Source organism: Dipteris shenzhenensis, chromosome 32 (assembly GCF_047967505.1).
Source record: "Dipteris shenzhenensis isolate YYH24624 ecotype China chromosome 32, Dip_SZ_1.0, whole genome shotgun sequence".
NCBI lineage: Eukaryota > Viridiplantae > Streptophyta > Polypodiopsida > Gleicheniales > Dipteridaceae > Dipteris > Dipteris shenzhenensis.
In genome coordinates, this window is record NC_141627.1 from 18,219,374 (window position 1) to 18,247,283 (window position 27,910).

Consider the following 27,910-nt stretch of genomic DNA (forward strand, 5'->3'; position numbering starts at 1 on the left):
CCCTCTTATGACCCTTGTGAACTTGGAATACCTTGACAAGCAATGACTGCGGACAAGATGACCTTCTGCATCAATTGCTTCTTTATCATTATTCCATCGTCAAAATAATGGGCACCTACAAGTGCATTCTTAAAAAAAATCTGATTGCCGGTTTTGATATTTAGTTACAGGATGAGCATAGTCGCAATTCAAGAGGCCATTAATCACACTGGTTAATGGCTTATATATTTATTGCAATATTTTCGCTCTTACACAGTTTAGTCTCATTGATGACTTTGCATGCAAAGCCATTCATCTAGGAGGTTAGAGCAGGATGGCAACTTGCACGAAACATCTGTGATCATGGCATAGGGATTGTAACCTAAGTAGCAAGGCAGCTGCTGATTCTCACCTCCGGTGATTGGGACAAGATGCTTCAGATGATCCGTAATCTTCTACTTGGAGAAGGATCTTCTTGTGAATAATATACATAAAACAATCCCTTTGAATTAACCAATTGGACATTAAGCATCTTGACTGGACTTATGTTAAATTCCTGTTTTGTGCCACTCCAATCGAATGCCTTCTATGATTAAGCCCAGGAAGTGTGGTGTATGGAGATTTACCTTGGACATTCTTTATGCCCTATACCTGCACAGCGTGGTACAAAACCAAGTCCCATGTGATTCCCATACAGGTGCAATGACGTATGTAAGTAGACTGTAGCCAAATCGTCCATGAAGGCATAGTTAAGTGATGAGGGAAAAACATCAACAGAATCAGAACATGAGCGAACCTTATCGTGACTTCCCCTCGCTCCCTCTGCTACGGAAGGTGGATAAAGAAAAGAAGGACCTTGGAGCTGAAATTCAACGAGAAACATAGATCAGTACTAAAATTTGGACTCTTTTCAAGACAAGGATTTATAAGTTTCTAACTCTCCCTTTCATCTTTGAGTTCTGTCCATAGCAATAATTACTTGGAAACCAAGGATTGAAACCCTCAAATTTTGCTACTACAAAAAATAGTTTCACTCCGCTTTTCCCTCTATAATCAAATCCCTAAGTTAGGAAAAGTTAGAGGTGGATGTTTGCTCATGGCTGGTTGAGAGAGAGAGTATAAATTGAGGAATAAGTACAGGCCCAAAAGAGGGGGAGAGGGGCAAGCTGGCCTTTTCTCAGTGCATGCATGTGCACCTGCCTCTGTGTGCATGCGTGCGATTGTGTCTGAGAGAGAGAGAGAGAGAGAGAGAGAGAGAGAGAGAGAGAGAGAGAGATCGATCAGAAGTTGTGAGACAAAATGCAATACAATGTGTGAAATGTCAAAAGGGAGAGCCTATGTACTTCTGTCAAACATTAACTACAGCTGACTGTGGTGGTACCGGGTATCATGTACAATGTAGGTCATATTGGGTAAGGACCAAGGTGACTGGTACGATGTACAATGTAGATCATATTGGCTAGGGACCAAGGTGTGTCGTGATGAGCAGATACATTGGAGATAGATGTAATCAACTCGTCTGCCTTTGCATGCATCTATTCACATATATCAAGGATCCAAGAAAGATCTGCCACAATAAATTGGGGAGGTATGGCATGTATGTTTTTCTGGAGCATATATGCGGTCTGCTGTTGGCAAAGGGTGGAACCATGCAAACCCCTACCTAGGAGGAGCTCATGGGCATCCAGGTGCAGATAATCTCTTGGATGCGTCAATGCAGACCCCTCTGGTTGGATGTACTTTTACGAGAGTAGAACTCAGCGGCCTGTATGGATTGATCTGTTTGGGCTGCTGAATCACCTGGCCTACTTGCCTATGCTGATGATCTTGTCTTGTGGTATCCTGACTTTCTGTCCTCTTGATAGAAAGAATTCATGAGTCTCGTTGTGGCATCCGGCCATGGCTACTGCGTGACCTCTTGGGTGGAAGAAGTCACGTATCGCTGAACTGTTTTAGTGGTGGTGTGGCGGAGTCTACTTTCACATTTGTAGAGCGTGCCTTCGCATTTGTTGTGACCTGTACTTTTGCATTTGCACCTGCAACCACATTTGCATATACTGTCACAGTGATGTTCGCACTGTCTCTTGCTTGCCTAAGGAAGTTAAGCTCTCTGCCCTACTCTTAATTCACCCAATCTTTCACAACTGGAGGAGAGGATTAGCCTCGAGGACCTTATCCATATTCTTTAGTCACTAAGCTTTCTCACTCTCTCAAGGACCTTATCCATATTCTATAGTCACTAAGCTTCCTCACTCTCTCCACCTTTGAACCCTTTCAGGACCCTTTTTTAAACACACCCTTGAAGTCATCCCTAACCCTTAAACCCTTCCCCAAGCCCTTAAACTCATCCATCACCCTACACAAACTTTCTAAACCCAACAACCTTCCACACCTTAACTGAACTCACACCTGATTTGTCTATGCCATCTGTGCTTAAAACCCTTGAACATTCTCTGCCTACTGTCTCCATGGAGTATGACCCTAGGGCTTACAATGACATTGCAAGAAGGTTCACTTGCTCTAAACTTCCTGAAAAAGCTGATTGCTTTGAGGGTTAAAAATTCTTTCAATGTAGAGTAGTTGTGGCAGAAACCAGTCTTGTAGCCATGTGCGAGGTATTATGCTTGGAGCTCTTAATGGTCTTGACTCTCCCATATGAAACTGCAATATTTACGTTTCGCATTCCCTGTGCCATAAGTAGATTCTGAAAATCATGGAAAGGTTGGGGCTGGCTCATTGATGACATCATATAATGTGGGAGAAATAATTGTCCAAATGTTTAGATTTGTGTGGGTGAAGGGGACTTTTACTCTGCCAAAATTCTTTAAATTCATTGCTCAAATTATTTTAATTTGTCTGGTTGAGAGGAACCCTTGAGGTTCTCTTGAAGGAGCTCGCGTAGTAGGGATTTGCAATCCTCATCATACGAGCTGTTTTGGGGGATGCTATTTGTGGGAACCTTTTGGTGGATTTGTTAGTGTAACAAAAGGACTGCTTGTGTTATGGGGGCAGCTTTGGCTTCAAAGAGACTGGAGGTTGAAAAGTTTGATCGAGTGGGTAGATTGGAGGCCCTTATGTAAGTGAAGATTGGTACAGCCCTCATGGAGTAGCTGGGGTGTTGTTCCTGGTAGAGATCACTGCCCCACCTGTGAGCCCCCATATGAAGACATAGGGGGCAGAAGAATCAGGATAAGAGCAAGGTCAGAGGCTGCATGGTTCCTTCAGGGAGTCACATGGGTTTTGGGGAAGATTTGCTGCAGATCTGCAGCACAGTTTTGGCAAGGGTGGTCTAGGCCTTTTGTAGGCCACAACCTGGCCTGTGAGCTGGCTGACTGGTCAGCCAACATTCTTGGCCGGATCAGTCTGTGGGGCTGGTCTTCTGGTCAGCTGATGTCCACAGGTCGGCCAGTCTAGGGGCTGCATAGAGCCCCATATAATGAAGCCTGGTGTGTCTGCTCATTTCCACAGCAAGCCATGCAGGAGCAGCATATAGCCCTCAGTTTTTTCTTGTCTTTCAGCCTTTATTTTTCCAACACATTTCTGTTTCTAGGGTTGCTACAGCCAGCTTTCCTTAATTTCTGACATGGTATCGGAACCAAAAGGAGAACTCTTATGATCTACTTCTGTAGTTGAAGGAACGAGCCCCTCATGAATTTTAAAGCTTTGCGGAAAGCCTCAAACTTTTCTCAAGTTAGTGCCTTGGTAAAGAGATCGCCCACATTCTGATGTCTCCAGCAAAAGATTAGGCTGATCTCCCGTGCATGTAACCACTTTCTAAAATAATGATAGTGAATTTCAATGTGTTTCGTGCGGGCATAAAACACATGGTTCTCTGCTATTGCAATAGCACTTGACTGCTGGGGAGAATTGGAGTGGGAGACTCCAATGATGCATGTAGATTTGCAAGCAATCATCGCAACCAAACACATTCAATTGTTGTTGTGAAAGCTGTCCTCCACAAAAATGCATTTGACAGCTTTATCATCAAGCTTTCCCTTCAATTCTTGAGGTACATGTGCATAGGCTAGGCTTATGCATCTCATGCATCTCATCTTCTTTGATCCGGTGTCGGTTGAGTACGTTCTTGGCTTGGTCTAGTTGATCCTCTTGATTTTGTCTTGGTGTCTTGAGCAGCTGTTCTCTGTGTCGTACAGCCTCGAGTATGAAGATTACTAAAAGTCTCTGATCCGGATGGACCAAAAGGTTGGATAGGGGTTCAATTCCATCTCTGAAGAGACAATAGTGATGACCTCGGATCTCACAGTACACAAGACATCTGAAAGTGAAGTGACAACCTCAGATCTCATAGTAGAGAGGGAGCTTGCTAGGTGCTAACCAGGTCTTATATGTGTTTACCTGTACGAGATCCTCCCGGCTGACATGGTTAGCCTCATGTTAAGTGAGCAGAATAAAGGGGCCTCAAGGCTATGTTGAAAGGGAGGTAGTCTGTCCATGTGGAGTCCTAGGCTCTCAAACAATTTGCATGTGCAGGCATACCAATACCTCTAATCACCCTCAGCTGCTGCTAATGCAATGGATGCGGATAAGGCTAGCCATGCTAAGAGAAAATGCCGGCCTTGTTAGCAATGGCAAGCATGGAAGTGTAAGCCCATTGAAGACACAGATTCAAAGGCGAAAAGTCAAACCACAGTGAAAAGGTAGCCACTATGCAAATAATTTCCAAGAGAGAAAAAGAAGAATGACACTAAGCAGAAGCAGGAATCTAAGTCAAACCTGCCAATAGTGCAGCAGAGGACCTCTCACGTTCGAAGAGCTTCCCTTTATTGTTTGCAGGAGGAGGCTCAGGAGAAACTATTCAACCAATCGGACGAGAAAGCACTTGTGGCGAAATACAAGCCTGGCAAAGGCAAGTCCAAGGATTCCAAGAACAACAAGACCAAGGACGTAGAGAGGAAGGAGAAGATGAGATGTTTCTACTGTGAGAAGCTTGGTCACTCAGCCAAGGAATGCCGGAAGAAGAAGGCAGACCTAAGCGGAAGAGGAAGTCCAAGACCAAGGAGGAGCCAAAGAATGACTCACCCAACGTCACTATCGGTGCGCTTTTCATCATTTATGAGTACTGCTTTGCCTATGCAGTGAGCGAAGGCAAGGAAGGCTGGTACGTCGATAGTGGAGCCTCGAAGCACATGCCAAACAAGAAAGATTGGTTCAAGACCATGGAAGGTACCCATCCTGGCTCCAAGGTAACTGTGGGGGATAACTGGACATGCCCTGTGAAGGGTGTTGCTGTCATGACAAGAGAAATCACTAATCCATAATTAGTAGACATTAAAACATTATTATGTTATACGCCAATGGTGTAACATGTATTTGTATTTATGATGGACACCGACCGATTTGTTATGGCGGTGGATCATCTCAGTAGATAGGACTAGTCGAGCTGGAGCCACTGCTTCAGACGGCATCGAATTTGGACATGTGATACTTATTCTATTAATAAAAATGTGCACACACGTGTCTAGGTCCTAGGGGCAATAGGAAGGAAAGGGTGCATTAAGGTGCATTGAATGGTAGATGCATGGGTCATAGGCTAAAAGGTAGGTGTAAATGGGAAGAGATGGAACTTGAGTGATCTCAAGGGACATTAATGAAGGGGTATCACCCTTTCATTGTGAATCTCACGTAGCATTCTTCATTCACCTTGCATTCATCCGCCATCTCACACACACCTTGCATGTAGGTCGAAATAGCAACAAGTACTCTCACGAGGGCGCTCTTCCCCATTGGAGGGCCGATTGGCATTCAAATTCTGCACAGGTACATCTGCCTTCTTTTACAAAGTGACATCATCATGTGCTTGTTGACACCATCATGTGTTTGCAATAGAAGTGCACACAATATTTAGCTTTTTCAAGGAGAACTATTATATGTGCTTCTACTTGATAGAGCTCAATATTGTTTGCGTTTCCATTGTAGCCCTGAGCTGCTAATGCTTGTATGAAAATGCATTGTCTCGAAAAGTCTGGTTCTTCACATTTGGTATTAGAGCTGTGATAATCCACGACCAGGACATAAGAGTGTGCGGGACGGGGGTACAGACAACAAGCGCGAGCGTACGAGAAGGCTGCGTGGAAGAGTGTCGTAGAAGGAGGCGACGCGCAGGTGAAGATTGCACGTAAGGCGCAGGCAAAGAGAGTAGCAGGAAGGCCACGTGTGGGGAGTTGCGGGTGCAAGAAAGGGCGTGGGAAGCAGGAGGACTACAGGGCTGTACGCGACACAACGTGGATGTGGAAGTACATGAAAGCTTGCAAATCTGTGCACGAAATAGGCCTCTGCCAGGCACCCGTGCATAAAATCTGTTCGCGAAACAGGCCTCTGCAAGGTCCCGGCCGGACATTTGCCGCAGGCCTGGAAGACATGATTCTTTAAATTTGGGAGCCAAGAGGCAAGGGATTTCTCAGATTTTTGTGCTCTTTGGACAGGGAACGGAGTGTCCTAACGGGGTGACTCCCCCCCGGGTGCGAATAGACCCTTAAAACCCTTAAACCGTGGGAAAAAGAGACCCCCCCCCATTCTCCCCAACAGAAAGTCGGATTGGAACAAGACTTTACGGGGGTGATCCACCCATCAAGTACCCCCTATAACGGTATCTAGAGCTCCAATCCACTCAAAATAAGTAGCCCAAACGGAGTGCACCGGTTTACAGTAGAAATACAAGAAGAAAAGCTTAAAAGAGAAGGAAGAAGAGGTCATTTCAAGTGTTTTCTCGACACAAACGAAGCGGGAGTCGGATAAGTACCACCAACTCTACAACACTTGACTTTGGTTGTAAAATAAACCCTTTTCTAAAATTACAGCAAGTCATTTTCTCTCTTGTATTACTAAAAGGAAAGAATGGAAGGGGAAGGAATAATGAACTTGTCCTTTTTTCTCCACTACCAGAAGGAGATAGGGAGAGAACACCATCACCTCCTCTAGATGAGAGTTTTACACATATTGAGTATGATAACCCACGTATAGAATTACCTTCATCTCTTCTTCAAGAATCTCTTGATAGGAAGTTTTCCTTCAGAAATGAAGGGAGAAACGAGTTCATCCAAGAGCAAGGCGCTGAGTTTACGTCTTTAACTCAAAATCCCATACACATGGATTATAATCCAAGTGTAAGAGGGAGAGAGGAGTCTCCCGTTGATAAGTTGGTTTCTCAGCTTAGCCATATGATTGAACAGTCCATTATGACAAAATTAGGGACTAAGAGAGTGCTAAATTTTGGGGATGACGATTTAAGTATCCCCTCAAAGAAGGCTAAATTCCAACCCCGATAAAGAATAGAGTTCCCAAAGTATGATGGAGCAAGACAGGCTAATAAAATCCTCAATTGGATTCGCCATTTTAAGCTATATTTTGCCCATCAAGATAAGACCGACCACGAGAAGCTTGCTCTTGCCACATTGCATCTACAGAAGGATGCTTTGATGTGGTGGTCTTTATCACAAACGGGAAAAGAGCCTATTCTTCAATGGTCCAAACTTGTAGAGCAGCTTAACTCCACTTTCATACCTCCGAGGCATGAAGAAGAATTGACCTTCCGCTGGGAAAGGTTCAGGCAATTTGAAAACGAGAGTAATGTTGAATTTACAGCTAGGTTCTGGAAACTCTCTTTAGATTTACTTGAGAAGAGCGAGGATGATAGAAGAAAGAAGTATTTAGCAGCCCTAATCTCGAAAGTGAGGTATGAGGTTGAAATGTTCAACCCAACCACCTTGAAAGACCTCACTAAATTGGGTGAGATTGCTGAGAGGAAATTGAATCCTTGTAAACCCTTCAACAAAGGAAATGAGAAAGCTATTGTACAAAATGTTAACAGCCAATCACGTCTTGGATGGATACCATTTCCTTCCATGACTGATGATGAGAAGAAAAAGCTAATTAAGGAGGGTAAATGTTTCGGATATAAGAAACATAAGCCAGGGCATCCATGGCATAAATGTCCTACTCTATTAGCCAAAATTGCCAAAACCAATTCTGTAAAAGGGAAAGGCAAAGCATCCAAGCAGGAGGGTGAGGCTTCTACCTCCTCATCCCAAGACTCTACGGTGAACATAGAACCAAGAGTAAATGCTATCCATTCAGCCAACACTGGTGTATGGATGTGTGAACTGAATAGAGAGTAGGCATCTTCATTGTAGAGTCATGGTTGACATGTACGATCACGTTCGATGCGTACTGTTCGATATTAGTGCGGTACTAAACGAACTAAAAAATCTTAGGCGTACGTCCGATGGTACGTTCGATACCCCAAAAAAAAGAGAAAGATTTTAGAGTTTTGGAGTAGGTACTTGTACAAGCTTTAAAACTTGTACAAACATGTAATATAGGTGCTTGATGGAGATAAAGAGGGAGAGAGATGAAGATGCTTGATGCAGCTTGAGCCTCGTCACTTGTTGGAGATGGAGAAGGGAGAGTCGAGACTCAGAGTCGGAGGTAGATGCTTAGTGTGAGATCATAGTGAGGAGAGAGGGGGTTTATATGGAACCTTGCCCTAAAACCGAACATAACGTACAGATCGTACGGTACCGTACGGAGCAGAACGGAATGTACGGAACGTTCTATACGTTGAACGAGGGCAACCATGAGTATGGACAAAGAATAAATATTTTTCTCCTCCGTGTAGAGTGTCTGATAGGATGAAGAGGGCTGAAATGGAAGAGTTGGAAAAAGAGATTGAAGGTCTATAGTTTCTATAGACTAAGTAGCTCTCCATTGCAAAATCATCTATAGCCAAGGTCTACCTAGTTCAATAAAACATTTGGGGTGAGGGAATGGTTTTAATATTGACCAGTTTGTTGAGAATATGTTTCATCTTATTGAGCAGGTTACTATAAAGAGATTTCAGCAGTTTGGTATTCAGAAGAGAATTCTGAGTATGAAGAGATATTGAAGAGGCACTGCAGTGGTACTTCTGCATTTTGAATATTCAGCATCAAGAGGAACCAGAACTTGAAGATGAGATTTAAGTTCTGATTCAGAAGAGATACTACCAAGAGAAGATTATTTGCAGATTATGAAGAGGAGATGCAAATGCAGAAGTAAAAGAGAAGCGTACGCAAGAGAAAGAGACAAGAGAGGATCCAGAAGAGGACTTCTGCCCATTCAAGCAGGAGGGAGTGTCATGATAAGAGAAATCACTAATCCATGATTAGTAGACATTAAAACATTATTATGTTATACGCCAATGGTGTAACATGTATTTGTATTTATGATGGACACCGACGGATTTCTTATGGCGGTGGATCATCTCAGTAGATAGGACTAGTCGAGAGCTGGAGCCATTGCTTCAGACGGCATCGAATTTGGACATGTGATACTTGTTCTATTAATAAAAATGTGTACACACATGTCTAGGTCCTAGGGGCAATAGGAAGGGAAGGGTGCATTAAGGTGCATTGAATGGTAGATGCATGGGTCATAGGCTAAGGGTAGGTGTAAATGGGAAGATGGAACTTGAGTGATTAATGAAGGGGTATCACCCTTTCATTGTGAATCTCACGTAGCATTCTTCATTTACCTTACATTCATCCGCCATCTCACACACACCTTGCATGTAGGTTGAAATAACAACAAGTACTCTCACGAGGGTGCTCTTCCCCATCGGAGGGCCAATTGGCATTCAAATTCTGCATGCATTGCACACATTTGCATTCTCGAAAAGCCTGGTTCTTCATAGTTGCTAGTATCACAACTGCAGGAGACGAGGAGCTGATATCCGGCATAGTTTGTGTACCGACCTTGTGCAAGAATCTTTTGTTTGTCAGCCAGATGGACAAACAGAACATGTCGGTACTATTTGACAATGGCAAAGTCACTATCACATCCAAGGAAAGTGGAAAGGTAGTAGCTCATGGTGTCGAGGAGCATGTGCTATACTGGCTCAACGCTTTGTTAGTGAATGGGGACCATGGAAGATCCGAATTATGGCATGAGCGGTTCGGTCACATCAACTATGGCACTCTAGCCGAGATGCAAAAGTCCAAGATGGTGGATGGACTTCCATTGATTGCAAGTAATGATCGTGTTTGCTTTCTTGGAGGGCAAGCAACACGGGAACAAGTTTCCACAGGAGGCCTCATCACATGCCAAGAAGCCGCTAGAGTTGGTTCACTCCAACATCTACGGCCTGATGTCGACAAATTCATTTGCAGGTTTGCGCTATTCTCTTTTATTTGTGGATGATTTCAGTCGGATGACTTGGATATATTGCTTGGCCAAGCTTATGAAAAATTCAAGGAATGGAAGGCCTAGGTAGAAAAGGAGACCGGGGAGGACGTCAAAGCCTTCCGCACGGACAGAGGGGGGGGAGGGTCCACTTCTATCGAATTCAATCATTTCTGCAAGAAGCATGGGATCAAGCGGTAACTTATTGCAGCTCATACATCTCAATAGAATGGAGTTGCTAAGCGGAAGCATATGACTGTCAAAGAGACAGGTTTAACCATGTTGCGAGGGAGAAGTCTCTTGAAAGCTTACTGGGGTGAAGCCGTGAACACTGCCGTTCACATCCTCAATAGGACCAAGACAAAGGCTGTTGACGATATGATTCCTTACTGAGCTTACTATGGTAAGAAACCTACAATATCTCAATTAAGGATTTTCGGTTCTAATGCATTTGGTCAAGTGCATAAGGATTAGTAGATGAAGCTTGATTCCAAAAGTAGAAGATGCATCTTTGTCTGGTACAGTGAAGAATCCAATGCTTATCGCCTCTACGACCCGGTGAAAGAAGTCGATCCTTATCAACAGAGACTAACCTTTGAAGAGACAGAGCCCCAGACTAAAGAAGAGGTTCATGAATTTTCGGCACTACCCCAACACAGGGTGACTATTAAGGAGGTGGAGAAGATTGAAGCACCCAAGGAGGAGGAGGAAGAGTAGGACGACATAGTGCTAGCTCCGAAGGCACCTCCATAGAGAAGAAGCTACGTCAATGGTATTTGAGGACTTTAGAAGACTCACGGGTCACGAACATTCCCGAGAGTAGTTTCGGAGTGCGACGGTCTCAACGCAATATGAAGACTCCCTCTGTGAACTATGCAATGGTGGCTCAGCTCGAGGAGCCCATATCCTTTGAGGAAGCCAAGGATATCCCAAAATGGTAGGCTATGCATTCAGAAATGAATGCCATTGTGAAGAACCACACCTGCGATTTGGTGGACAACAAACTGCCCAAGCGGAAGGTGATTGGTACCAACTGGGTGTATAAATTGAAGTTCAACTCTGATGGGCACTTGGACAAGTACAAAGAAAGATTAGTGGTGAAAGGTTATGTACAAGCAGAGGGACTTGTTTTTTATGAGACCTTCTCGCTCATGGCTAGGATGGTGACGATACGCTTTCTTGTTGCTTTGGTTGCCCATCCTATCTTTTAGATGGACGTGAAGTCGGCATCCTTGAATGGAACCCTGGAGGAGGTGGTATTTGTGGATCAGCCACCAGGCTTTCAAGTTCCAAGAGAACTAGTTCATTCAGATGTGTGTGGGCCAATGGCTACAAAGCCTTTTTCCAGGTTATAACTTTTAGTTACTTTCATTGATGATTATAGCAGAATGACGTGGGTGTATTGTTTTTCAGATTTCGGATAAGTTTAAGGAATGGAATGCTAAAGGAAGGAATAAAATAGGTACAAGATTGAAACATTTAGAAGTGACAAAAGGGGGAGTATCTCTCAAATGAGTTTGATAGTTATTGCAAGGAATAGAGTGATCAAGAGACAATTAACAACAACACACACACACACATCCCAACAAAATGGTAGGTGAGCGGAAGAACCAATGTGTGTGAAGATGTGACTATCAATGTTGAAGGAGAAGAATCTTCTAAGGTCTTTTTGGGGTGAAGTAGTCCACACAATTGTCCACATCCTAAATAGGACAATGATCAAACTGGTCAAGAAGAAGATGCCATTACAAGCATTTTCAGGTAAGAAACCATCAAGCATTTAAGGGTTTTTGGTTCTAATGCGTATTGTTTTATTCATAAGGACCCCACTTTGAAATTGCCCCTAGAAGCACAAAATATATATTCCTTGGGTATAGTAAGGAGTCAAAATCTTACCGTCTATATGATTTGTGGTCACCTCGGGATGCTACCTTTTGGGATACGGAACCCCAATTTGATATAACAGCACTAGAAGCTCCATCATTACCCTCGAGTACACCTAGACAACAAGTCAAATTGAAAGAAGCTGAAGTTCAAGAGGTTGAAGATTTAGATTCAAAGGACCTAGTCCCAGAAAAGAGGAAGTCTTTGCAAAGGTGACGAGGATAGCGAGGATAGCGAAGTCCCGCATGCCTGGGTTTGTCAGGGCCCTGGTATCTTCTCCGCTCTCTGAGGTGTACTGATTGCCAGAGGGTCCACACTTGAGGTGGCGCCGAATAAATAAGGTGGGGGGAAAGAGTTCTCCATGAGATGTCTGGTGGGTGCAAGCCCAACACAACAAAGCCGGCTCTCAAAACAAAACTTGGAAGAGACGAGGTCATGGAAACTCCTGAAATTAGTTTGGATGTGCGAAGGAGATCACGCTGTCTTGAGAAAACACCCACCGTGAACTATGTCTTAATGGTTCAGATCCAAGACATAAAGAACCTAAGACTTTTGAGGAAACAAAAGACATTCTAGAGTGGTGGGTTGCAAGGGAAGCTGAAATGGAAGGCATTCTAAAAAATCACAGAGTAGCAAAGAGAAAGGTAATTGGAACCAAGTGGGTGTATAAAGCCAAGTACAAGTCTAATGGTACCTTAGACAACTACAAAGCTAGAACAAGGGCTCACATGGTGTAGATTTTGAGGAGACTTTTGACCCCAAGATGGGAAGTATCCGCACAGTAATTGCATTGGCTGCCTATCGCAATTGGACAATCTATCAATTGGATGTGAAGTTGGCATTTTTGAATGGAGACTTGGAGGGGGAAGTCTATGTAGAATACTCGCAAGGTTTCCAGACCAAGACAAAGAAGGTTTTTAGGCTTCGAAAGGCTCCGTTTGCACTGAGATAGACCCCTCGAGCATGGCAGCAATGAATTGATGATTACTTGTCTAATCATTACCAACGGATATAAGGAGAAGATCCAGTTTAAGGCACTTCTCAAGAAGGAATTCGAGATGATAGATCTCAGAATACTTCGATATTTCTCTGCATTGAGGTTTGGCAATTAGAAGAAATAATTTTTATTCACAAGAAAAAACTGTCTGAAGGAGATAAAAAGATTTCAGATGGAAGATTGCAAGGAGGTAGTTACTCCAATGGAGATTGGGGTTAGACTGAGCAATCTGGATATGTCTCAACTGGTGGATATGAACGCCTTCCAAGAAGAAACGACAGAGATCTTATGCAACAACCAGAGTTGCATAGCATTGCCAAGACCCTAGTGTTTCATGCATGGATGAAGCACGTCAAGGTTTCATGCTTGTCTGCCCATTCCCACTGAAACGTATGTAATGTGCCCAGAGGGGCTTGTCTGCTTATTCCCACTGAAGCCTTAGCAAGGCATGCAGGAGCAGCAGATAGTCCTCAGTTTTCCCTTGTGTTTTTTTGGCTGTAGTTTTCCCAGCACCTGGCTGGATGTTTGTAGCTCTCAGTTTTGTTCCACATCTATGGTGGATTTTGCTTGAGATACTTTGGCTCTTCTATTGACTGTTGATTTCCAGAATATTGTGGGTTTCTTTAAGAGTACATTTGCGAACTGATGGGAGAGCATTGAGACCCCCTTCCAACATATTTCCGCTGCTAGGGTTTGCTATAGCAAGCATTCTTTGATTTCTGACAGGCCCAAAGAGGCGTGTAGTAGATAGGGGGCTTGTGGTGGCAGGGCTGAGACCTGGAAATGGATGGGACAAAGGCGGGAGAGCCAATGAAATAATCCACTACATTGAACCATGCATGTGGAAATCAGGTGAAACTCTCTGTTAGTGGCCACCTTTCCGTCCCATTGTAGATAACAATCCATTGGTCAATTCCAACTCCTACTCCTAAAATTATATGCCATAGCTGATAGAGACTATAACACCCTGTACTAGTTTTCTCTGGCTGCAGCATGATAAAGTCCCCAAGAGACTCAATCATCCGCTTTTGTTCAATGCCAAAGTGAACATTGAAATCTCCTCTAAAGAACTTCACCTCATTGGGAGGACAGTAAGATGAGATTCCTAATTATAAGGTGTCTAAAAGCTCATTGGTTTTGACTATAGGTATTGTATTTCCAAAAGATCATGTGGTGTGCTATTTTTCCTTGACCTAGCACCTTCCCATCTTTGTAGTGAGCCTATTTCCCTTCCTCTTTGCTTGCCTAATTGTGCGAGCTGTATCAGAAAAGGTCTTCATAGGTGAATATCCAAGTGTCCTTAAGGACTGTGTGTTTGCTACACTAATCCATCAAGCCTTCTTTAGTTGACCAAGAGTAACGGGGATACAAAAGTGATTGCTGTTCCTTGAGGTGAGGTTCCCTTAGTGGAATATGTACATTCTTCCTTTAAACTTTCTTCCATGTGGCAGATAGTGTCATAATACGAGCGGCAGCATGGGGGATGAGAAGCTAGGAGAAAAAATGAACTCAGCGAGAGAGAAAGAAAGAAATAAAGATTTATTAAAGTCTGTTGCAGGCCAAAAACCCCTATGAGACCAAGGAAAGAGAACTGAACACAGCATGAGATTACAACACCCCCCTCCCCTCCCCATGGGGAATTGGAGATGTCTAGCTGCCTCCCCCTCCCAGAAACTATTGATGATGAGATGAAATGAAAACTAAGAGCTTCAACATGGACAGGATGAAGCTAGCTCCTGTCATGTGTTGTCATGTCCTTTGTTAGTCATGAGCAGTTGAAGCTTTGCGTGGCCTAAACAAGGTCTCATCACGAGTTCTGGTGTCTATGGAACATGTCCGAGGTCTGATCTGGCATTTTCAGCTCCTCTCCGTGGGATGTACATGTGGGTGACGCAAGGTAGCCTGCCGTCAAGATGCTGCAACGATGTTGCCCTGGATGGTACATGCACTTGTATTATTTGCCTCTAGGCTCTTGTTTATCTACAAAGTAGCAGTATACTCTCTTTTTTAAGAATTTGGCCGTCTATATGATGGCTCTTAGGGTAAAGATGTGGTCCAATGTGGAGAGATCCCATCTGAAACATGCCCCTCCCCTTGTCTTCAAGCCCCTGCTCGCGGCATGCTCACTAATGTGTATCTTGAGTATACCTTGACCATTACATGGCCAAGTTCTAATGGCCAACCATGATAGTCCAGTAGTTGCTTGCATCCATGGGTTTCCCTGCCTTGTGAATGGGTATGATGGTGTCTATGGTCCAAGAGGTTGGTTGATCTTGTGCAAAAAGCTTCATTTGAATAGCTTGGCTAGGATTGGAGCAAGTACCTCCCACCCGTGGGTTGGGAGATCTACTTGGAGGCCCTCCTGGTCCTTGTCTTTGCCATTCTAGAGCTTCTTGATGGCTTCTTTTGGTGAAGAGAGTGGATGTGGTGGGGCGAGGGATATCCTCTAGGTTAGGCATGGATTGGTTTGGAACATTGTAGAGTGTATCTATGTAAGCTTTCTAGAGGCTTGGGTCTGTGATAGTGCATGGTGATTTCTTCTCCAATAGCTTTATCAAAAAATTATCTGCTGTAAAGGACACTTGAGCTCTTGTTTAGGGCGTGCAAGAAATTGTTGTTTCTTCTATGGCACGAAATGTTACTACTCTTTCCTAGCCTAATTCTGAGAGAGGCGCCCTTGGTTGGTCTCAAAGCGCCTAAGTGCTTTGCGCTTGTCATCATACCAACTATTCTAAGAAGGAAAGGAAGAAATAAAGTTTATGTACCGAAGGGTCTAAGTTTGAAAAAACCGCATGCAAATTTAAAAACTAAAGGGTGGAGCCACTATGGTGGGCATCTACACCCAAGGACCATAGAAAAAGGAGAGAGATTAAATATCGAGATGATGTCTCTATGGAAGGATGCACCTAGCGAATCATATCAGTCTATAAGAGGCCATGGAAGACTACTATTGAGAAGTAAGTAGTCCAACTCCTTTGCCACTAGTGCAATAGGCCACGGGAGACAAAAAAAAGGTCTATGAGACAAAAGAGAACCATCTAATACAACAGCTTAGGGAGGGCACATGGCAACTTTCATATGGGAGAGAGAGAGAGAGAGAGAGAGAGATCTGTGGAGCAGATGTCTTGCACGCCTCTAACAATCTAATGTCAAAACTAGGACTTAGAAGCAGGAATGCTAACCATGTGTGTCTAGGGAAAGAATTTTCCCATCTCCTAAAAGCAGTTCTTATTTTTTAGTACAAGCTCATACATAATCAGTACTTTGTGTAGCTATGGCATATCGCAATTCGAGCACAATTATAAACATCAGCAACATTTAACATTTGAACCAAAATGTTTAGGCCTGAAAGCCCCAGAAAAGTATAACCATGCCAAAATGTAGATTTGTAAACCTTTCAATAAAGTGCCTCCAGATAGATGGTCTTCCCGTAGCTTGAAACTGACAGGAGGGGCTGGAATAGAGCTCCGAAGCAACTGAACTGAAAATCACAAGTGAATACAGCTCAAGAGCAGCCACAAAAAGGGGTGAGAATTGTTCAACAACACTTCTTTTTCAGTAGCATATGCTGAGTTTTTACTTACTTGCCCCTTGATCTTGGATATTGTAATTATCCCCTATATTTCCATATTCAAAACCTTTTTCTTGCCTTGTTCTTTGGACAATATCTTCAGAAGATCGGTTCCCAAGGTCCCTTGCCTCTTCTGTATCGTCATCTCCCTCAGATGTCGTTGATGCAGAGACACAGTCAGTGGTGGCTGTTTCAGGTGCGCGGCTTTTTCGTCCAAAATGGAGAAGCCTTTTGAAACCCTTTGCTGATTCTTTAGGTGGCTGTGTTGTGACAGAAGCGGGCTTCTGAGGACCACTTAATTGCCTATAAGATCGGCCTAGGTCGGTCTCTGAAGGATACGTGATTTGTGAAGAATTCCACAAAGCAGGGCTCCCCAACGGTGAGTCCAGGGCCATAGTGAGTTGAGGACTACAGTGATCAGAGTCAGTGCCAGGCTGCAGGGGGAAATAGTTGGCTGATGAGGCAGTTGAAGGAGCCGATGGTGCTGTGCTGTGTTCGTGTGGCAGTGAGTCTGCCCGAAAAGAAGCTGAAGAGGGTACAAAGGAAGCATTAGTTTGCATTGACTCGCTATGCATTTTTGCAATGTGTTTTGATAAAAATGCAGAGAGCACTCCTCTTTTCTGCTCATGATCTGAGATTTCAGGAAATGATTCTTGCACTGCAGCTTCACCCAAGGGCTTTTGATATTCTTCGTCAGGCAAGTCATCAGAACATAGAGTAGGAGGGCATACTCTCTCATGGTTGGAGGCATCCTCTGGCAGATAATGTAATACTTCCACCTCTGAGTCAGCCAACTCATTGTCATTTACGGATGATGAGTTACCAGCATTTGAGACTTGCATAACTGGAATGCTTGATGCCCCAGAAATGCCATGTTGCATAGGACCCTCAAACTCATTAGCTCCAAGGTACACTGCAGAGTCTTCTGCTTTTAAAGATGCTCTGTAATGACCATCAGGATCAGGTGCCTCCCCATTCATCATGGAAATTGTAGGTATGTCTTCATCAGAGCTTATGGACGTGTCCACGGGAATGAATGCCTTATTTTTAATAATTCCAGGTCCAGCTCCTGGACCAATTCCCCTGCCTTTCCGCAGAAATGGCTTCACATCCTTAGTTGGAGCCACAAGACTCTCTCTCACCTTACTAATAACTATTAAGTCTGCAACACCTTCTTGTTGATCTTTGAGGGATTCTAGGACTACTGTGTCGTGTGCTTGTGTAGATAAAGTCCTACATTCAGAGGCAGATGCACAGCTTTGCCTTGTAAGGGATGGCTGGCGTCTCACTTCCTCCTCATCTGCTGTGCTAAATAGGGCATCATCATTTGCTGTAGTAGCGCCATTGTCAGCCTTTGGATGAATCCTTGCAGAGGCTGCTGCGCGCGCTGAAGGGGGCTTAGCCATTTCTTTTCTTGAGTCTGAAAAGTTGGCAACTGACTTACTGACAGTTATATCCACATTGGCATTGTGGCCTGGTGTGGGCAATTTGTATTGACTGGGTGTCCCTGTAGGATTTCTTGTAGTTGACCTTGGTGATAATGATGCTGCAGCACTGCGGGCAGAGTTGCGTGGAGCTACCGAAGATCTCAGGAGAGTTGGTGAAGCCTTCTTAACTGTACGTGGCTTGATTGAAGAAGCCTGGTTCTTTGATGAACGTGGTGTTGAAGCTGGTGAGGGCGGATTGCTATATTCATTAGATTGATCCTGTATTTGCAATGGACAATCTCTTTGGGTAGTTGCATCGTCATCATCTCCGAGTTCTTCCTGTCATGTACAACATACATTGAATTATGGACAAAATGTTTCTGCAGCAATGTGAACAGTGGCTTTCAAGATTTAAGGAGTCACGTGAATATCTTAAGGGGCTATTTCTATCACAAATCGACCCATATGGCTCTATACATGTCTTAGTTACTTTGACTTGAAATCAAGTAAACAAGAATAGACATATACAATTCTATTATCCCAAAGCATACCTGCTCCATCTGAACCACCTTCTTGGCCTGGAGTTTCTCGACTCCTAACCGAACTTGATTTTTCTTCTTTGCTTTGTGTGCTCTTTCTTCCATCTCTAATTTTCTTCTTTCAAGAGTTTCCTGCATGGATTTTAGCTTGGCTTCTCTCTCTGCCCTCTTTGCTGGATGCTCCCCGAGCAGCCTTGCATCTCTAAGTTGCATATAATACTCATAAAATTTTCCTCCGTTTCCATCAGGAGATTCTTCACTACTCAATCTCAGAGGATCATGGTTTCCATTATTGACCATCTTGACTAGAGCCTGCATATGAATGTCAACAGGGGTTTTTGATACATTGGCAGAAGACAGTCTGCCTGATTTCTGATCTCTCTGACCAGGAAGCCTGCCAAGGCTGAGTTTACTTACAGATTGATTGGCACCATGAGCTGTGACGTTTATAATTTCAGATTCCTCGATAGCAACAGACTTCTGTTTCAAATATGCGGTCGTCCCCTTGTTGCCATGTCCTTGAGGAGCTGGGGTTGCCATTCTAGGTCCATTAGAAACCGAAATACTAGATATAGGCAGCAAGGGCTTAGTATTTTGACCATTCTGGTCCCCTTTTCCTTCTTGCTCATTTCTCTTTGTCACATCTGAAAGTGTACTGTCCACAACTGACTGACTTGTGAACAGTTTTTCATTTCTCGGCTCGGTAGTCTTTAATGGTTTTGTAAGAGTACTAAAAATGGCAGCTTTTGAGGAATCTACCTCTGATTTTGAGGAGAGGACTGTGCCTGCTGCATCAGTATTATTTGTGTCCCCTCTACGGCCTTTTGGAAGCTCTATGTTAGATTGTTTTTGCAAATCGTCTCCAGGACCATGCAAGGAGTTACTTCCAAAAGAAGGCTGCTGGGGTGGACTCTGCTTTCTCAATGGTGCAGCTGCTTCTAAACATGTGGATGAGCCACTCTGCTTAGGTTCCTGCAGGTTAATGAGTTGCGGGATAGTAAGTGAAGATGCTGTACAGCTGTCAGTTACTTGCTCATTGGCTACTGGCTGAGAGTGACTATCATGTGTCGAGTCACCATGTGTTGAAGATTCCTTGTTCGTTCCGTCCTTATCCTTCACACAGTCTGGTTCTAGTTTTTTTATAGCCTCTGTGGTGTCCATAATAGTTCTTTGCTCTTGGAAGCAATTCTTTTCTGAGGTAGGAGGACTTGTGCCACTCCATCGTCTCAGTACAGCCTTTTCAATGGAGGAATTGCCACTTTCCATTGATACTCTACGGTTTTCTTGTTTGACCAGCTTTTTAAAAGGGGATTCACCTGAATCTTTTTTCTTACTTTCAAAGAGGCTAATGGCATCTTGCACACTCAAACGTCTCACAGGTTTGTCCTCTTGGTCCTCTTTAGTTTTTCTGTCATCACCCTCAATAGCGTGAGTTTCCTCAGGTTTCATGAACTCGTCTTCAGGGAGAGAATGATTGACACCCTCACTTGCCATGGAGCTTGAGCGCCAAAGGCGTGGGCTTCCCATATGAACTCTCTGAGCTGAAAATGACAAAGTTCTTTCTGGTGCACGTGAGTTTGGAGGCACATTTTTTACTTTGGGGATATCAGGCTGAACATGACCCTGATCTCCTGAAGCCTGCACAAAAAATGAAGGGTTTTGTTCGGAAGGACTCCATGCAGGGTCGAGGCATGAGGATGATGCCTCAGGTGCAGGAATTCTGGAATCCTTGTAGGCAGATTCACGTCTTTTATCCCTAGGAGCATGTCCAGTGAAAAGGCTATGTTGTAGATCAGGGGACACAGTCAGTTCCTGTTGCTGTAAAGTGGAATGCTCCTCCATGTGAACTGTTGCAGAAACTCTGTCTTCACATTGGAGAGCTGTGATCCCTGCAGTTAAAGACGCGACAATGTTAAACCATGCATCTAGTCATTAACAATTAAGAAAAGAAGCTGCCTGTGTGCTCTTGAAAGGGACCTTTCATAAGCAACTGCACCACTTCTTCATGTAATCACAAAAAAGTTGTTTATAATGATGCTTTGCTAGTCAATTCTCAAGCACACCATGTATCTAGAGTAGACCAATGCTTAGAAGGAGAAAGATGCATTGATTGTTTTCGATAGATGCTAATGTGTCGGCCTAGCTTACCATTTTCCATAGATCCATTTTGATCCTGATAAATCTTATGTGTGGATTCTTTGTTCATCTCTTTTGCATTTCCAAACCTTAAAGAATCCTGAATTTGAGAACTTGAATGTTCCATCCTCCCTGGTGGCCCCCACCTCTTCCATGTATCGATGTTGGTCATCGGTTTAATACCATCATTATCCACAGTCAAGTGCGACTTCTCACGAGGTCTCATGTTAAAACCCTGATGTTGAGCGTTTTCAGTGGCATCAGACTCGGCTCTTTTCTTTTGCCTTTTTAGCCAGGCTTCAGTGTTTGAGGAATTCGAGTTTGGAACCACCTCTGATTCTGCTTCTAATTCACTTCCCATAGACACGCCAGAGTTATTTGAAGCAACGTCAACAGCCGGAGAATCTGTTTCTTCCCACCCTTCATTGGTTATTTTCCTCTTTTTGAGTAAAGCAAGGAACTGAGTGCAAGCATCACTACAGACATCAGAGGAAGAGAATTAGCATTAATGGTCATACCGGAAGCAGCCCTGAGAGAATTTAAACAAGCAGTGTGCGCCACGCTGCAGAGACAACGAGAAAGCAACTAAACAAGACTGCGCCACACACCAGACACAATCATAAGTGGACATGTACAAGCAATAGCATCCAAAGCCTATGTGGAAATATTGTTATAATTGACTGTGATACTTTTATAGTCAGCTCACCACATGTGTAGAGATTAGACTTAAAATCAATCCTAGATTAAACGGCTTCAAAGAGAAGGTCTTAGAGTGGGATTGTGTGAAATACATACTTCAGGCGGTCTGCACCGAATTGCTCAGAGAAGTTCATAAGATTGGCAATGTTATTACTGTTGAACCCAGCAGCATTCGCACGGGAAAATGCCAGGTTTTGCTCCTGTTTTAATGCAGTCAGGCGAACATCCATTGCTCTCAGCAGCTCCCTTCTGCAGAGCGCAGAACTCAGCTTTATATATTTCTAAAGAACTTGAAAGGACTTTCCTTGGACTATACTAGACAAGAGCCCTTATCCTTTGATATTGGGAACCAGAATGTGTAAATGTCCTGTAAAGACATGCTTAAAATGCACCTGCGATATATAAATGTAAGTTTAACAGATAGCACATCCAAGCATCTTTGTGGATTGGAACGACTCACTTAGAATCGTCTGCTCCATTATCAACAGTTTCCATTGGATTCCTTGCCAGCTGAAAGATCATGAAAATGAACCCCATCACCAGCGACAGAGAAATAACCTTAAAAACTTTAAGGTAAGAGAAAATCTGTAACACATAGTTATCATTGCCTTTTAACAACATACTGCCAAAAAGTTTCAAGTTTCCATGCGAAAAGTTCCACATACCGTGATAGATGTACCTCCTCTCCCCTGGTATGTATCTGTTAGAAGTTTGATGGCATTAGGAATTGAATTGATCAGGCTGAATAAACAGATTAATAAACAAATTGAGCCATCAAAGAGAAAATCCCGAGCAGGGAATCAAATTAGAACAATGTACACCATTCATACTTCACCGGCAAACAATAAGAATCTCCGAGATAAGCACTCAACACGATGGGACTTTGAAAACAAGTCTAGTATGCAAAGATGAATGAGTAAGGTGGCAGAGCTACTGCAGAAGAAGAGATTATTTGTATATGAACTATGCAGCACATGGCCTAACCAACAGTTGCTACTGGAGCTGTGAGTTCTGAGGGGCTATTACTTGAAGCTCAGGTTGCAATTTAGTGCTTTGTATCCCATTACTGCAAAACCTAGCCATAAGATGATCATCGACCACGCTGGAAAGATCACGTCAGTTGGCTTTCTGGAATGTAAGTATGACCGGGATCCAAAGCTGAGAGCCAATCCAGCTCGTCTTCTGCCTCTGTGCTTTATGAACCTCCATATTCATGTGTGTCACCTCCAAACCTCCAGGGCCTGTTTCTATGATCCAAATCATACTTACCCCAGGCCGTAGCTGTAATTAAATCTAAGGACATGCTTCCTTGGTTGTCACATCGGTGGACTATTTGGTGTATTTCTGGGCACCAAATCCCATCCAAGATGGACTCAAACAGTGATCTTGTGAACAAATGTTACCCTTTTGATCCCATGTAGTTTTCCAGCGTCCTCCTTGGCTGAACTGTTGCCTTGTCTCTTGTGACTAGATCTAACCCTGGATGAGGGTTTGGCAGCCCCTGAGGCTGTCCAGTGGTCAAGTAGATGGCCATGGGATATTGGATGCCCGTGACAGTACACTCCCTTAAGTACATTATCATCCCTCCAGCTTCTGGTTAGACCCTGCAAAGGTCAAGAAAATTGTAGAGGTGGGGCATGCCCATATATGCCAGGCCTACCGCAAGCATATCAAGGAGTTGGCAAGAATTGCGCCTATTGTAGGGTGTAATGAGCAAATAGCAGCCCATTGCTTTACTCAAGAAGCACTTACAGACTGCTCTTTATGGAAGGAAGCAGTAGCCATAGCCCCATGCTTAGGTTTGGCTTGGTGGGATTAGCATTCCAAAGTGAAGACCATGCCATGGCGGACACGTAGAAATGTGTACAAAGAACCAACTAGTGTGTCATGGAATGTAGATGGTGGGATAAAGAGTTGAACAAACCTTTAAGATACGTAGAGAGCATATGCATATCTAATTCAAGCATGTGAAACAAGTAGTTGGCACCTGCACTCATCAACATGAATAAGCCTAGTGGCATTGAATTATGGGTATAGACGAACCAATCAAACTACACTGGTATAGTATAGAAATCGCAGTCTATCAATAATCAAAACATGAGAGGTGCTACAATAGCAAAGCTAAAAAATCCCTAAGGCTGTGTCTGGATTAGAAAAGGCCTCTAGCATAATTCGAGCAAGGTGAGAAAGTTCTAGTAGATTTTTTTGGATAGTTTGCGCAAGAAGACTGACTGATTGTCGAATGAGCGTTTTATATTTCTCAAATGAAACAAGCTTTACAACCTATCAATTCAAGAATTCAAGGTAATAATTTAGCAAAAACCAGAGGATGACACAACGTGGGTGAGCAAATTCCTAGGCCAGAAAGCAATGCAACTAACCTAAAACTTCATACTATGTTGGTTAAATTCCCAAGGACTCTATCAAAGGCTGCTTGGAATCCATTCCAGGAAGCACAATGCCATAAGGATTCCAAAATTTCATGTTGACAAGAGAGTGACTTGTATGTGATAGGTGTGCATTACGCCAACTGCCCTCAAACTATTTGCAATAGAATCCTAATACTTCATTAGGAAACGATATGAAGGTGACCTAACCTAACCTAAGTAAACGAGATGAGACTGGGCCAAACTCATGCCTCACATAACTGTCACACAGCCAAATAAAGACAACAGCGAGCACACAGACAGTAAAGCAATCATGTGCACGCACACATGCTCACAATGAGACACAATTTCACTTTAGTCGCACAGAAGAAACCCCAAGCTACGAAGAGAAGAGGCCAGAAGCATAGGGGAAAAAAGGAGGTTGGTAGTCGGGGAGCTTCAAGGCAGAGCTGTAGGGGCCAGAGGAAGAAAAGGCGGCAAGAAAGATTTAGGGGAGGCCAACACAGGTAGTCAGAAGAAGTAAAAATGAAGTGAGAAGTGGAGAGAACAAGATTTGGAAAGGGAGAGAATGCGGATGTGGGAGGTAGAGTAATAGAAAAGACAGATCTGGGAGAAAGAAGGGGGAAGAGGCCGAACAGGAGAGCAGCACCTAAGGTGAGAGAATGAGCGGGGGGCAAGACACAAAGCATGGGAGCAAGGGGCTGAGCAGTGGATGATAGAGCAGGCCGCACGAAGAGGGGCAGAGGACAGAGACAGGGCCATGGCAGTGGAAGCAAGGAGGTGGGAGGAAACTGCTGTTGACAGGAGGGGCGAGGAGGGGAGCAAGGAGGGAAGTGAAGGCAGATCAGAGGCAGTGCAAGAATGTTTCTTTTTAAATCTCCCCTTGCTCCTCATCTCCTGAGTCCTTTATCTTGATTGACCTCTCCCCCTACCCTTTTATTGGTTAGCTTTGGACTCGACGTGTTTTGTTGATAATCAACAGTCTCAGATTCATTGTCAAGGTTGATATGTGATGCAAATGGAATGGGTATCCAGAGGGCTATGTCATCTTAAGATAATGCCTGAAGGCTAGATAATTTCCATGAGCGAGCATGGGGACCTAGAGAAAGACTTTGAGAAGGCACATCATGGTTCATCTCTCAGTTCACGTGATTGGGCTGTGTGCTGCCAAATGGCATGGGGATTGAGGCCTTAAGTCAAAGGGACTATACTTTTGCCCACTGGAAACTCTGGTTCAGCAGGGATGAACATTGCTTGCTTAGCATGACTTCTATAAGGAGGATGTGTCCACTCGTACTACTTTCGTGATTCGAGCTGGTTCATGGGCTAAGTCTTACTTCACACTACTGGCATCATCTTTTGAGCTGGAGTTATGCGGTTTTCCCAAGCCCTAGTTCCATATTTGGGACATGCATTTGGCCTGTGCTTTGGAGCCAGTTTTGTGGGCCAAGGGAATGTCTATCTGTACTTTTACCTCCAATGCTCTCTTCATTATAAGCTGGAGTCTCTTGTGTGTTGCTCGGCAACATGCAACGCTTGAAAGATTTTCAAATGGTCCATACACAATGTAATAATTGTGGGGGCTCTAGAAGCACTTACAATCCGGGGATTGAGAGAGACTGTCATTCTGAATATTTAGGATTTGTATGACTCTGATGTACCTCACCAAACCACGACGGGAACAAAAGATTGTAGATTTGGCTGCAAGGGAGGAGAAACTCCTGAGACCAGTGTATTGAATCATGGAAACACTTGGCACTCTTCTTTTTTGTTCCCGCTTCAAGGCTTGCCTTTATTCAGACTAGCTGCTCAAATGCCTCAGCAACTTTGCTTTTTCTCACAACCCTCCTCAATAAATCTTCCAGGCAGTAATGCCCTGCACATTTCCCACCAAATGTGATGAAAGCCATCAGTGGCTGCTAGCGTCTTCATGCACGCCCACGGATGCTGATAAATGCCGAATAAAAGGATGATTAGTTCATGAACGAGTTGCTTCTTCAGGCATGAGCCATGAAATAAGACTGAATTCTCCGGGTATGTCACCGGCAAGCATCCCTCTTATCCTAATGTTATCTTAAGTTATGCAAAAAAATGTGTCTTTCTCACTTGTTCTGTGGTCGTTAAGTCTATAATTCTTTCATATTGCTTTACTCTTGCTGATGAGCACAGCCAACATGATTGTAAATTTCACGAAATAATGGTGCTCGTTTTCAGTCAGCCTAAGAGCTTAACGTTGATTTGCTGAGCTACGGTCTTGCAATGAGCACCACCCCTAACCAAAGCGTTACAGAATACAGTTGACATTGACTCGCGAATGCCATGACCAGGAAAGCACGTACCGATTGAAGAAAGAGCGGTGTCGATACTCGAAAACCTTGCCTCAGTCTGAATACCAGCAAGGGACTCTCGTAAGAGTTAGCAGAAATGTGCGCCTTGCGAGAAATGCACGAGCAAAAAGAGAAGATGCTTGGCACAGACCTGCGGGAATGTATTGGCCAGCGCATTGCGAACCTGCTCCAATTGAGCAAGTTCATCTTCTATGGTTTTAGCCCGCTCGATGATCTCAGGGGTGCTGACGAACCGCACGAACCTACGGAATGGCGGACAATTCATAATTATAACAAGATAACAACACACAAGCGCAATCCAACAATGGCGATCTGACGACTAACAACCTCTCGCAAGGCTGGCAAGAAAATCGTGCCGATTCGAAAGAGACCAACCCACCTTTCCAATGTGCCTTTGGTGAACCACGTGTTGTGCTTAGCGGAATTCCGATTGCCTTCCAACCTGATTACTTGACTGCCTTTCGCGACCTGAACTTCTGCTGCGCGTAAGTGCGTGATGAATGGCTTTAGAAATCCGGAAGCCACCTTTTCCGTGACACCTTCAGCTGATACAAAGACCTCGCACCTAACAAAAATTGGAAAGGATCGGCTCAGAAAACGAACACAGATACGTTTTTGGGAAGTTTTTTGCTCTACAGCTTGGATCTTTCGTGAGATCAAATCCAGAAATCGAATTCACATTCTTGCATTCTTCCACGACATTATCAAGACTGAATCCAATCTCTCCGTCGACTTAGTTTTTTTTGTCTATTCTACTCTACGAAGATGGTTCCCTGAGCCTTCGCGACCCATCAAGCGAATTTGCGTAATTTCTTGCAGCTGCTTTTTCCATTCTTGTGAAGCACTAATCTTATATGGAAACCCGTGCAATCGATTTTCACGTTAATCCCACCTCGTGCGCGTCTGCGTGAGTCGGAATTCTGCATAATCGAGGGGTACGTCTCCCTTCATCTTGAGAAACGCGAAGGAGCTCTGCCGCGAGAGCCTCCAGAGAGCGCGTTACGAGTGGAGGAAAGGTGCGATCTGGGGGGAGATTGACCACTATCGAGAGCGTACGTATCGGGCCGATTCTACCGGACGTGGCAGGGGCTGCAATCGGGCTACCCACATTGTGGGTTCAAGAATTCCTGAGCATGGGCAAACAATTGACGACAGGAGAGCGATGGGATGAAACAGATGAGCGAGAGGACGATACAAAATGCAGGCGAGATTGAAGCGAGCAGAGTGATCGACAGCAGGAACGACGAAGCAGAGGCGAGCTCTCCCAATTTTCAGCCCTGCAGCTGCTTCCACTCAATCAAGGGAGAGGGGAGGTAAGGCGAGCTCTCCCAATTCTCAGCCCTGCAGCTTCTTCCACTCAATCAGGGAGGAGATTGGGAGGGGTCGAAGGGATTGGAGGGAGGAAAAGGAAGGGAGGATGGAGGGAGGAAGATGGGAGGAGGGGAAGGATGGATGGGATGAGGGGAAGGATGGATTGCTTGAGGCAGAGGACAAGCACCATCCAGGCAATCAGCACACGGATGAGGATGATGGGGAGGCAAAATGGCAGGGAAGTACAGAGATTGGGAGGAAGGGAGCAGAGCACAACTGGAAGGAAGGAAGTAGTGGGGTGGAAGAAGAATCTACGGTTTGCAGGACAGACATTAGGGAGGAGAAAAGCTGAGGAGGGCAGGGGCATGTGCTGCTCTGAGCTCCAGTCCTCATCTGAAAGAGAAGGGCAAAATAGAAGCTTGCTGTTGTTGTTTGTTGTTTGTTGTTGTTGTTGAG

General features: G+C 44.2%; 1 protein-coding gene across 1 annotated transcript; it reads right to left on the reverse strand.

Moving 5' to 3' along the window:
• Positions 1–187: 187 nt before the first annotated feature.
• On the reverse strand, positions 188–27,910 carry LOC147880395 (GPI-anchored adhesin-like protein). The gene is made up of 13 exons (XM_087370741.1): positions 27,036–27,910; positions 26,523–26,708; positions 26,274–26,385; positions 26,135–26,180; positions 22,074–22,108; positions 21,869–21,918; positions 21,505–21,657; positions 20,722–21,185; positions 18,586–20,462; positions 16,621–18,373; positions 16,431–16,517; positions 776–841; positions 188–630 (listed from the first exon to the last, which is right to left on the reverse strand). The coding sequence occupies exons 1-12, from the start codon at positions 27,092–27,094 to the stop codon at positions 777–779; spliced, it is 4,887 nt and encodes a 1,628-aa protein (XP_087226867.1). The 5' UTR covers positions 27,095–27,910; the 3' UTR covers positions 188–630; position 776.